At 41.8% G+C, this 12,419-nt stretch overlaps 1 protein-coding gene across 1 annotated transcript; it reads left to right on the top strand.

Moving 5' to 3' along the window:
* The first annotated feature begins 8 nt into the window (after positions 1-8).
* Positions 9-7,976, top strand: mespaa (mesoderm posterior aa). Its single transcript, XM_062393002.1, has 3 exons — positions 9-707; positions 854-885; positions 7,514-7,976. Exons 1-3 carry the CDS (start codon positions 9-11, stop codon positions 7,974-7,976), a joined length of 1,194 nt encoding a protein of 397 aa, XP_062248986.1.
* Positions 7,977-12,419: the final 4,443 nt, after the last annotated feature.

Genomic DNA, 12,419 nt, shown 5'->3' with positions numbered 1-12,419 from the left:
CAGCAGCCATGGACATGTCCTTCTGCTCTCCTCTCCAGCTCCAGGAGAACTCATTCCTGTTTGAGTCCCTTCTAGAGAAGACTTATGATCCTATGGCCTTTGATCCAGCCTTGGACCCTGGCTACTTCAGTGCGGGCAGCAGTCTGTCTCCCACCTCGTCTGTGGACTCCTTTTGCTTCTCCCCCAGCTCCATCCAGGCTGCAGGAAACGAACAAGACGCCTTGGATCGCTTCATCTTCAGCGAACCAGAAGCACCTCAGCTTACCCACAAGACCCAGTCTGTGCCCTACGCCAGATCCTCCACTGCCACGTCCTCCACAGCCACCTCCGCCACAAAGAAGTCAAGGTCCAGGTATCCAGGGAAAAAGCGCGATACCGCCAGCGAGCGGGAGAAGCTGAGGATGAGGGATCTGACCAAGGCTCTCCATCATGTCAGGTCATACCTCCCGCCCTCAGTGGTGCCTGCGGGACAGACCCTGACCAAGATCGACACGCTGCGCCTCACCATGCGCTACATCTCCTACCTGTCAGCTCAGCTGGGCCTCAGTGAGGAGGTGCTGGAGCAGAGGAGATCCCCGGGCTTCATGGAGCCACCACAAACCCTCTGCCAGTTCCTGGGAGAGCCAACCGCCAGCTGCAGTCCACAGGAATCAAACTGTAACACGATGAGTGTGGCCACGCCGTCCTCTCTGCAGCACACTTATCAGGTATGTTATGGTTCATGGTTACACCACTCAGAATCGTTTAGATTTCAAATACAAGATGTGCTTTATAACAAACAGTTGCTTACTGTGTTTCTCCTGAGTGTTGCAGCTGAATGATGTCCTAACCAAAATCTGTTTCTTGTTGCCAGGTCTCCAGTGGAGTTAACTTCAGCAGCGAGCAGTACTGGATGCCACAGCAACAACTACAAACTCCCACATTCTCTGGACACTGTTGAGTCGCAACTGACTGTGGATCCACTTGGGAATTTTCATTGCAACAATGACATTAATTTATTGACAAACCTCGTGACTTTTGTTATTTTTAACAAAATATATTTCTGTCCTTTCGTGTCTTTTTTTGTATATAGAACTGTGTATTTATTAAGCTCTTTGAATTTGCACCAAATAAATATTATTATTCATCAATACTTCTGGGCGTTTTGTTGCATTTACTGTTTCCACCCGGTATTTACACAGATGAGATGATGAGGACTTGGTGCTTAACCCCACTTCCTAACACAAACACAGCAGCTGTCAGCAGGACGACGAGGTGTTAAACAGGGAGCACATCCCCTCTAAGTTCTTTAAGGAAAGACCCCGCTGAGCGAGGTGGCAGCTGAGCCACAAGCTGTTAATTGGCACCTTTTCTTTCCCGTGTAAACCGGTCTGCTGCTTTAGACCCTGAAAAAAAGCCTCATGATGAATGAATCACTTCAGGTCTAGAGAGAAGTTTAGAGATTTGATTCATAATGCCGTCAAATAGGTTTTATTTCCGACCTTGTCCCAGAACTAAATACGGACATAAACTCTGTCAGAGTGTGGAGGATGATGGCTGGCCCGCTTTGTGAATTGAGTTTCACTCTGCTCTTATGTCAACAGTGTGATGTGTGATGTCTGGAGCTGCTTTACGACCTTTGTAAAATCCCAGTTTGGTCTCAGAGAATTGCAGTGTCCCCCCCAGACATCTGTTCAAAGTGCTTTTTAAATGTATAAACAATAGTCACGCTTTTAAATTAAATTTTGACTTTATAGATATGCACCCACAGCTGATGGGAAATCTATTTCATCAGCATAGAATATCACATTTTATGTGCTGCAGTATGCTGATGTTTCAAATTGCGTCGACTCTCAAACAACTTCTTACAAATCCTAGATGTGGTAACTTGTGGATAATGACACCTGCACCGATTTGATCACATTTTTATAATGGGACAAGTTTTCTTATTTACTTTGCTGTTTGTAAACCTTTATAAGCTGATTATATGTGATTTTTTTCTCTTCACCTCTACTGACATCCAAAGCTGAACTGCGTTGCAGCATTTAGTGACTTTGTCTTCATTGCCTGTCACACAATTTTCATCATGACAGTTCATGACAGCAGGGCCGGCCCTAGCACATTTGGCGCTCTAGGCAAGCCTCATTCCTGCTGCCCCCCCCCCCCCCCAATACAAAATATTTTCCAATGTTATTCCACAAAAACTTTTTATAAAATTATTTCTTTCTTCGTCGAAGTTGCTTGGACAGACACACTCTAACCGCAAGCCTCAATGTGCTAGCATGTTCTGACAACACCAAGAAAGTACGTACCCGCTGACTTTAATCCCACGGCTGTCATGACACTGTTTCTCAAACACTGTCAGGTTAGAAGCAAACACTTGATAGTAGTTAGTATCGGGTGTCCCTGCTGACTGTGTGTGGAAGCTGGGGGGAAGCTAGCTGCCTCCGTGTAGCTTCAAGCTGTTGCTGCTGTTGAATTAGCAACGCAGTTTGGAAACAAGACCGGGGAACCGCTGCGTTAAGATACAATAACATAAGCATTATGACCCGCTGGGTGTCATTTTATTCAGCAAAAACTGTCGCGTCATCAACAGCCTTTTTCTGTTAGTTGCCATCGTTCACTGTGTGTGTGAGTAGCCGGGAGGACGTAAATAAACCAGCGTGGACTTCTTCTATATACATCATGAGGTAGGCTTCTCCAAGCTCGACTTCAGTTCCGCCATCTACTGTTCTGGCGGTGAATTGTTTTCACAACAAAAAGGCTCGTAGAACTATAAATCAAAAAGGGTCCGTCCGCTCTGTCTGTCCGTCAGTCCGCAGCAGACTCGGAGAAGCATACTGAGGCATTCAGTTGTTACCAGTCTAAGAAGACAATCAAAACAACATCAACTCGCTCAATGACACCCGTGGTGATCAAGCGAAGCTTTAGGAGCTAACGTAGGTGACTCTCACCCACTACTAACCTGTAGAATACAGGATGAATGCAGCAGTAATAAAGATACGTAGCATTCAGTTCCTCAGCATACTGTCTCTTTGGGGCTGTTACCCCCAAAGAGACAGTACAGGGTGCAGCTGCTCCCGTGCCAAACGTTCCACCTGAGTGCTGCTGTCATATACTGATCTCTGAAATGAAACTACTTCAATTACTGTCAAAGTAATTAAATACAATGTTTTGGACCATACCACATATAGAAGGGGGCGCAAAAAAGTCTGCCTGGCAAAAAAAAACAATATATATATATTTTTTTATCTTTTTGCTCGCCGCAGTTTTTGGCGCCCCCCTCTGAGTGGCGCCCTAGGCAACCGCCTATGTCGCCTGTAGGAAAGACCGGCCCTGCATGACAGTGTCTGTTGCTTCTCACTCATTGTGCACTCACTTTCCTCACGAGCATGCACAGCTGATTTAGTAAAATTCAGACCACTGGGTTTTGAGGTCCACATTTTTTACGTTTTGGCCTGTATACAGGTATTGTTCTGGTAGAGTATTAGAACAATAAATACTCTTTTAGCCCAACACTCTTTGTCACTAAACTGGGGAAGAGGGTTCACTGGTGAACACCAGGTTCTTGTTCAGGTTCACGTCATGTAGGCCTTAGTTCGCTCCAGAGCCAAACTGCCATTCATTGTCTTCTTTGAACTGCTGTAGCTGAGGAAGAACACAGTGAAATGATTGGGAATTAAGTCTATGACATTTGCACGTTCAGCTTCTATGTCTCCTCTCTAATTGGAATGGAAATATTGTACATTTCACTCCACTACAATGACTTGACAGTTATAGTGTGAGGATTGGCCGATTTTACTTCTCTTACATCCTAGTAAACGTATTTGGGGGTTTGCAGCACTGGTTGGATGAAACAAGCAATCTGATGTCTGATGTCACTTTGAGCTCAGGGGAGTTATGGCTCAAATCAAGCTATTAATGGATTAACTAAGAAAACAATATTAGATAGATCAATCATGAGAATAATATTTAATTCCAGTGACATTGAAAGGGGCTGAAAGTTTACTCTATCTCAACCACAACAATCAAATTCTGCTCACACATGAAAGCATCAGTAGGAATAACATGATGATAACATATATAACATCAGTCACAGGGCTGTTTGTTTTATAAAAACATAAACTTTTTTTAGTCAAGATACTTAAAATACATAATGCTAGAAACACACATGTAACTAAGCAACATTTTTAATGCATAGCTTTAAATTGTTCTAACAGGGACACAAAAAAATCTGTAAATGAGAATACACATTAATTATCCCAGATTTTATGAATGTCAATGAAAAACTGGATCCTACAAATGAGAGGAAATTAGTGAAATATGAGTGAAACTTTACCTGCTGATATTCAAACTCAGTGGAGAAACATTTGGTCTCTTAAGCTGCAGTGGGTTCAGTTTTCAGGGCCAACATACTTTTATATGTGATTATTAAGTTGTGTTGCTGAGCATCCTTTACTAACCTACATGGGTCCATAAACTTCACTGCGATCAAACACGAGGAAAAATTTGTCCAAGTTGCGACCAGGCTGTCTCCCATGGCACATATTCGACTTCTTTACTGAGGAACCTGGTCATCCTCAGAGCCAGAGTTGTGTTTGCAACGTTTACCTTAAAAAGGTCACATACAACTGCTCCGCTTTGTCTAGAAGTATTTAACAACAATGTTTGTAAATTTGAAATATGACCAGACTGTTGCGGGTGGAAATCAAAGGCAGGAGTGGTCGTTCTCAAGTTGAAATTAAGAAAGTTTATTCAGAGGTCACAGGTCAGGAAAACGCGGTGTCCAGCAATTGAACATGCATGGACCACTGATCCTACACAGTAAGCTGCACAGGAAAAATGGCGCTTAGACTGAGTGCGCACATTGTTTATATATCGATGTACTGGGCATGACAGTGGTTCTTGGATTGGTCGAGACTAGACAGAAGCTGCTGTATCTTACACGGGGCAGTGCCTCGTTGGTCGGAGCACAAGGCAGTCCTGGCGTCGCGTGTTGATGATACTGTAGGTGCGCGCCATTGCTATGGTTACCAGAGGTCATAGTGTTCTGGCCTCAAAGCATTCTATGACTGATGATCTCACAGGAGAGGACGTCTCCGAATTAATACAATGAAGTAATTCATGAAATACTGTGAGAAAAGGCATGCAAACCTCCTCTAATTCCCTGTTTGATAAGGAGCATGAAACATCTGAAGTTGAGGTGACTTAGTGTGTGTGTGTGTGTGTGTGTGTGTGTGAGGGAGGTCTGCTCATTATCTGCCTTACCTCCCTCAGATGTTGGTCCTCTGCCTTGTGTTTGTGTGTGTGTGTGTGTGTGAGGGAGGTCTGCTCATTATCTGCCTTACCTCCCTCAGATGTTGGTCCTCTGCCTTGTGTGTGTGTTTGTGTGTGTGTGTGTGTGTGTGTGTGTGTGTAGTTAATGCTCAAAGGACATGGTATATGTATCTGACCACATGTTAAAGTGTGTGTATGTCAATAAGACCTTGCAAGAATAACAGCATCATCAATAGTCGTGGCCTTGTTGATCACTAGAATATCCTTGAAAGTGAACAGGCAAATGAGTTTAGAGGGATGGGTCATCCTTTAACTACAGTGCAGAGTTTAACAGTTGAGATCTACCTTGTGTTTAGAGCTCGGCTTGACGAGGAGACGCTCCCAGTTCTCAGAGTCCTGGTTGACTCCATAGACATATATATATATAAAGGCTAGATGTCTCATCTGCGTTTCTGGTCAACGGAGTCGAACATCTGCACATGGTGGCCATCTTGCCACAGGCAGCTCGACCACCCATAACATTGTATTGGTAGTGGCACATGTACTTTTTAAATAAAAAAAAATTAAAACAATTCTTGATGTATATTTGTAAAGGGAATCTTGTACCTCTATAGAACATTATTCTATTCTTTTTAGAAAATAACATAATTATTCATAAGTATGCAGTGTCATAACTACATCTCTGACGTTTGTAACAAACTGAACCGTTTAAAAATCGGTTGAGAATTTAGCAAGTTATGGTTATTTAAAAAGTATGTACCACTACAACACAATGTTATGGGTGGGCGAGCTGCCTGTGAATAGATGGCCGCCATGTGCGGACGTATGACTCCGTTGGCCTAGACATCTAGACTTTATATATATCTATGGTTGACTCTGTAGAAACACTTCATAAATATGTTGGCCACCAACCACTCATTAGCATTGACGATCAATTTAAGGGGGACTAATGTAATCTCAAGCCTCAGGGTTGCAACAGGCTTTGCCAACCCTGTTGCAACGCCACTAGTAGCACCAAAATCTCCCTTTAATGCACTAATCAATTTGTCAAATGACTCTGAATATGGTAAGGTTTGCATATCCATTTGTTCAGAAGTTAGCGGCTGAGGGACAATTTAGAATCTAGAAGGCATTTTGTGAAGAGAGTGCAGTCACAATGGTGGTGCTATATTGTACCATTTGAAGATGCTTTCAAAAGTCTTTGTAGACTGTTTTTTTGTACTTGAACTTCTCTAAGTACGTCTGCAGACAGATAATAAACCAGTGGTTATGCTGTAGTTGCTGTTTAGGGGTGAAGACATAAATTGGCTGGAGGTCAGTTTCTCCGCATGGAGCCTGCTCACATGGAGTCCTTGGGAGAAGACGCTCAGTGATAAAATCTGAGAGCATCCTGAGGACTGAACCTCCCTGTAATAGAAAACTGAGACATATTAACAGTGTAAGTGGGTGACATATCAGATAAAACTGAATTACAACAATCAGGGATTCATTTTACTCTGTTGTCGCCATATAAAGAATCACAAGAACCTGATGGGGTCTACGCAGTTCCACTCAATCCTGTTTTGTGTATCTGAGGTCAAAGTCTTGCTTGAAGAGAACAATATCATGACTGACAACAAAAGAATTTCCCTTTTTGTGTTGATCAATAAACTTTTATCTAATCGTGTCTTATCTTGAATTAATTTCAGAATCCCCTGAAAGACATTGCTATGAAAACTCATTTCAGCCTAGTCACACCGACTCAATGTTTGATTCTAAAGCTTTGATGCGCTTCATGATTATATTTGTGATATTATAAAACTGAATGAGCTTTTAACTCCTCAACCTACGTCATGCCAGGATGAAAGTGCAATCTCACTACTGATAGTGGGGTTCCGTGTATAGGCAATATGTCATTTTCATTTTAAATTGATGCAAAAGTTCGTTTTCACTTCTAAGTTGTTTGTAAGGGTCTATAGAACAATTGAGGGCCAGACATGCTGGTCAAAAAATTGCCCTCTAGGGGGTCTTGTTGGCTCCGGACCTACCACCAGCCTTAATAAAATATGGTAGCTGTTATAATTCTTCATCTGATTCTTATCTGAACATAATAAGTATGTATTGATTCAGGATCAGGAGTAGTAACTGATATCTTTATAATATGACCGATATAACCCATATGTATACGTGTGAGGCAGGATAGGTCCACTGCTACCTTCTTCTGTATGTGAGTTTATGCGTAGACATTCTTGGTCCAGTCCAGGCTTCTGTGTTGTAGGAAACTGAAAAAGTGTCGTCGCTTCAGGGCCTACATATACTGCAGGGAAGACCTCACTGTGTGTCAGGCCAAGTGTGAGACATTGGAGGCCAGTCTGCACCAGGAGCAGGCTCATTCTGAAACAAGCCGAAGCAGGGAGGTGGAGGTCGACCAGGAAAACCAGGCTCTGCAGGTGGAGGTCAACCTGCTCAAGACTGTACAGAGGAATCTTGAAGATGAGCTGAAGAAGAAGGACAAGCTTCTTCAAACCACCCCCTACCTTAACTGCCCGGCCACGCTAACGGTCAAAGAAAAGGAGGTCAACAAGAGTCAGTTAAAGATGCAGGCGCAGAGGCTGCGGAAGGAGACGACTCTGACTGAGGGAGTGAGCAGCTGGAAGGTGGAGGCCGTTGAAAAAGAAAACAAGACTCTGAAGAAGCAAGTTGACAATCTAAAAGATGAACAGAAAAATCTCCTGGAGTAGTTCAAACGTAAGGAGGAGCTGGTGAAAAAGGAAATCAGGAAACGACAAGCTTCTACCAGGTCGTACATGGACTGCCTGCACAAGCTCATTGACTTGGAGAACGAGCTGGAGAACGTAGAGAGGATTTATGGACAGAAATGTCAAGCAGCTTGAGGCGGTGAAGGTGAACTCCTGAACCTGGAGACGGATCACCCTCCAAAGATGACAGGAATGATAGGACGTTTGCCCTGAAACCACTCAACCTTTTCCTTCACACCTTCTTACCCCACCCACTACCAACTCCTCCCCTCCTCCCCCTGCCCACCTGCCACTCCCACCCCTTTCTCTCCCACCCCTCACCCCTTTCCTATTCCCCAAAACAAACCACTCAATGGCAACCTCCAAACAATAATGTATATAATAACAGATATATAACATCTACCTGTGTGTATTTTTCTGTTTATAAAATAAATAATTCATAGTTCTAATCAATTATTTCATTGCCGTTGTTTTTTCTTTCTGTATTTAAATATGTCACAAGATGACAATAAAAGTTCACCTACCGTTAATTAGTGTGTGAATCACTGTGGTGATGAGTTGAGTCTTCTTAAAGAGCACTGGGTCCACACCATTGCTCCCTTCACATACATTGTTATTATTTACTATTAATTTATTTCAAAAAAAGGTATGAAAATTGGTAGCCACCTTATTTTTTTGCTATACCATAATTTTCATTACTTCCATATTTGAGCAAAAGTTCATTTCCAACATAGTACTGACTTGAAATAGCAATAAAAAATAATATATCATAGCAAATGTAAGAAAATTAAGACCTTTTAAAAAATGTATATTTCCGCCCAAAACAATTTTTTTTTTTATCTGGTTTCTTGGCCCTCAGACCAAAATTGTTCCATAGACCATTATGTTCAATTTAGAAAACAAAACAAAACTTTTGCATCAATTTGAAATGACTGACTGCCTAGGCACCCCACTATGATGAAGAAAATGTGATATTTACTCTTTAAACAATAAATCCAGGTCTGAATCCGGGTTATAAACTGGTAGTTATTGATAAAGCTGGGTCAGTACCATAGAATATAGCTGCAGTGAAGTCCCCCTTTTTGGAATGTTTATATTGCATTACATTACATTTCCTTTAATAAGTGCATTCCACCATGAGGGTACAAACGCAGAACAACCCGTCATTTTTATATATGGATGTTAACAACTCCAATAAACACTAAGGAAATAAATAATATGTAATTTGATATGTAAGTTAAAACAATCACAGTTTATCTATACGAAATTCGCTTAAAATAACAAGTCAACAGTTAGGTTATAAAAAAAAAAATCGTAGACGTCACGAATTAGTAATAACTGGGTTGATGGTAACGCTATTAACACGTGACAGACGCAAAAAACTAAACAAAACCAAAATACAACAAACATCTCCCGGTTAAAAGGTGGCGACACACACCCTGAACACACCAACGTGGATGATGACACGTGTGAAAGGCAAACTCCGTAGCCAGTTCTCCATATTCTACCCACGGGTCATGTCTGACAACGGCTAGACGCACACAGGTGCACACACAAAAACACGGGCGGGCACGCACACACGCACCGAAGACACGCTTACACCACTCCACAAACACACACACACAGACATTAATAAAATGACTATATATTCTGTGACATAATAGACATATTCTTTTATATAATAGACATCAGAGAGCCAACAAATTATGCATTAGTTTATAAAACATATAATTAATGAGCAAATTACTATCTTTTGATAATGACAATCAGTTTTCCTTAGACTTGTAACTCTTCTCACTGCATTCAATGTATTATTCATTCTAATTCAATAATTCGGTGTTGTCTGTATCATTTACCCATTATTTTGTCAAGTTTGTTTAGCTACACAAGCAGACGAGTGAAATAAACATGTTAATGATTTGATAAATTTACAAATTTTCAAATATTCTTCATGAATGAACATGAATAAACAACAAACTAATAATTGTTTTCTGTTTCAGTCTTCGCTGAGCTTGTCAGACTCTCCTGTTCAGGACATTATGAATGAAATTGAAAAGAAAATTGAGAAGGAGACTGAAGTGGAGCTTGAGGAGACTGAAGATGAATTTGAGGATACCGATGATGAATTTGAGGATACTGAAGATGAACTTCAGGAGGAGACTGAAGATGAATTTGAGGATTCTGAAGAGGAACTTGAGGATACCGATGATGAATTTGAGGATACTGAAGATGAACCTGAGGAGGAGATTGACGAGGAACTTGAGGAGGATACTGAAGATAAACTTGAGGAGGAGATCGGAGGGGAACTTCAGGAGGAGACTGCAGATGAACTTGAGGAGGAGATTGAAGAGGACATTGAAAAGGAAACTTTGCAGGAATTTGACTATCTCTCTGACTTCGACGAGGTAAGTCTTTCTCTTCAGATACAAAAATATTACTATCTTTTGTTATTAACAATCACTTTTCCTTAGACGTATAACTCTTCTCATTGCATTCAATGTATTATTCATTCAAATTCTGTAATTCTGTGTTGTCTGTATCATTTACCCCTCATTTTGTCAAGTTTGATTAGCTACACAAGCAGACGAATAAAATAAACATGTTAATGATTTGATAAATTTACAACTATTCTTCAAGAATGAACATGAATAAATAGCAAACTAATAATTATTTTCTGTTTCAGTCTTCGCTGAGCTCACCAGACTCTCCTTTTCAGGACATTATGAATGAAATTGAAAAGGAACTTCAGGAGGAGATTGAAGAGGAACTTGAGGAGACTGAAGATGAATTTGAGGATACTGAAGATGAACCTGAGGATGAGATCGAAGAGGAACTTCAGGAGGAGACTGAAGATGAATTTGAGGATGATGAAGATGAATCTGAGGATGAGATCGAAGAGGCACTTCAGGAGGAGATTGAAGATGAACCTGAGGAGGAGATCGAAGAGGAATTTCAGGAGGAGACTGCAGATGAACTTGGGGAGGAGATCAAAGAGGAACTTGAGGAGGAGACTGCAGATGAATTTGAGGAGATAAACAATGCTCTTGAGGCTGCCATTTCCCAGCAGCAGGAATACAGAGCTAAACTGAACAAACTGACCAGTGAAAATGACCACATTGCCTCTGAGAACAAGAGGCTACAAGGTGACCTGGAGGATGCTGTACAGCAGCATCAGAGAGACAGAGAAGCTTGCAGCAGACTTGAGGAACAAGTGAAGAAGGAGAAAGCCAGGTTCTTGCAAGTAAATGAGGAATTAGAGAGGCTAAAGACAGCCCCAGCGGATAGAGAGGCAGTGATGTATGACAAGGAAACACTAAGCCTGCAGAACAATGATATCACAGGTAAATTAGAGGCCATGGAAGCAAAATTTAAAGAAACCATGTCACAGAAAGATGATATTATCTTTAAGAATCAAGCCATCATTGTTGAGCTCCGACATTCAGTCGATGAGTTCAGAATCAGGTTAACAGCACAACAGGCAAACAGTGAAAGAAAAAAGGCCCAAATAGAGATTTCCTAAACCAGCAGCAGAAAGATTTAGATAAACTGAACAATATGACCCATGAAAACCAACAGCTGGCTTCTAAGAACAAGAGGCTACAAGGTGAGCTGGAGGATGCTCTACATCAGATGCAGCTTGCTGGTGACGCCGCCTTATCCGAGCAATTGGCGGACAGATATAAAATAGACTCTCTGACTCGTGAAAATAAGCAAGTTGCTTCTGTGAACAAGAAGCTACGAAGTGAACGTGTCGATCCTGTACGTGAGAGAACGCTTGTTCATGAGGCCGACATCTCCAAGCAGCGTATAGACGTTCTGACTGAGGATAATCATCTCCTGGCTTCCATGAGCAAGAGGGTACAAGGGGAACTTGAAGCTGCTCTAAATATTATAAGCCATGCTCATGAAGCTACCCTGATCGAGCACCAGGACAACAGAGCTAAACTAGACAATGTGAAGATGAAGAATATACAAGTTGTCTCTGAGAACAAGAGGTTACAACGTGAACTGAAAAATGCTCAAACAAAACAGTCAGAAAGCAAGAGGAAACAGGCCCAGCTAGAAGACACCCTACATCAGGAGCTGATGCAAAGGGCCATTTTGGAGGAGAGAATTAGTAACACTGCCTCCACTCTTGAAAAACAAAAGAAGAAAACCGCTCATTTGGCCAATGCTCTTAAAACAGAAAGAGCCAAGAAGGGCCAAGAGTAAGGGATACAGTTTTGAGCTCACGGAAGCCAAGATCAATAAAGTAAAATTGTAGGAAGGTCAGCATTTGAGTCCATCCCTCCACAACCTCTGACAACCTGCACAAGAAACATGGAAACTTTCATTCTACTTCCCGCGAGATGCTTCAAAATCTCTGCACCCACCCAAACAGCAGGCGCAGCCGGGGACGGCCAGTAGTCTTTCGATCTCATTGTC

This window comes from Platichthys flesus, chromosome 1 (genome assembly GCF_949316205.1).
Source record: "Platichthys flesus chromosome 1, fPlaFle2.1, whole genome shotgun sequence".
NCBI lineage: Eukaryota > Metazoa > Chordata > Actinopteri > Pleuronectiformes > Pleuronectidae > Platichthys > Platichthys flesus.
Note: the sequence above shows the minus strand (reverse complement) of the source record. Positions and strands in the feature narration are given on the sequence as shown.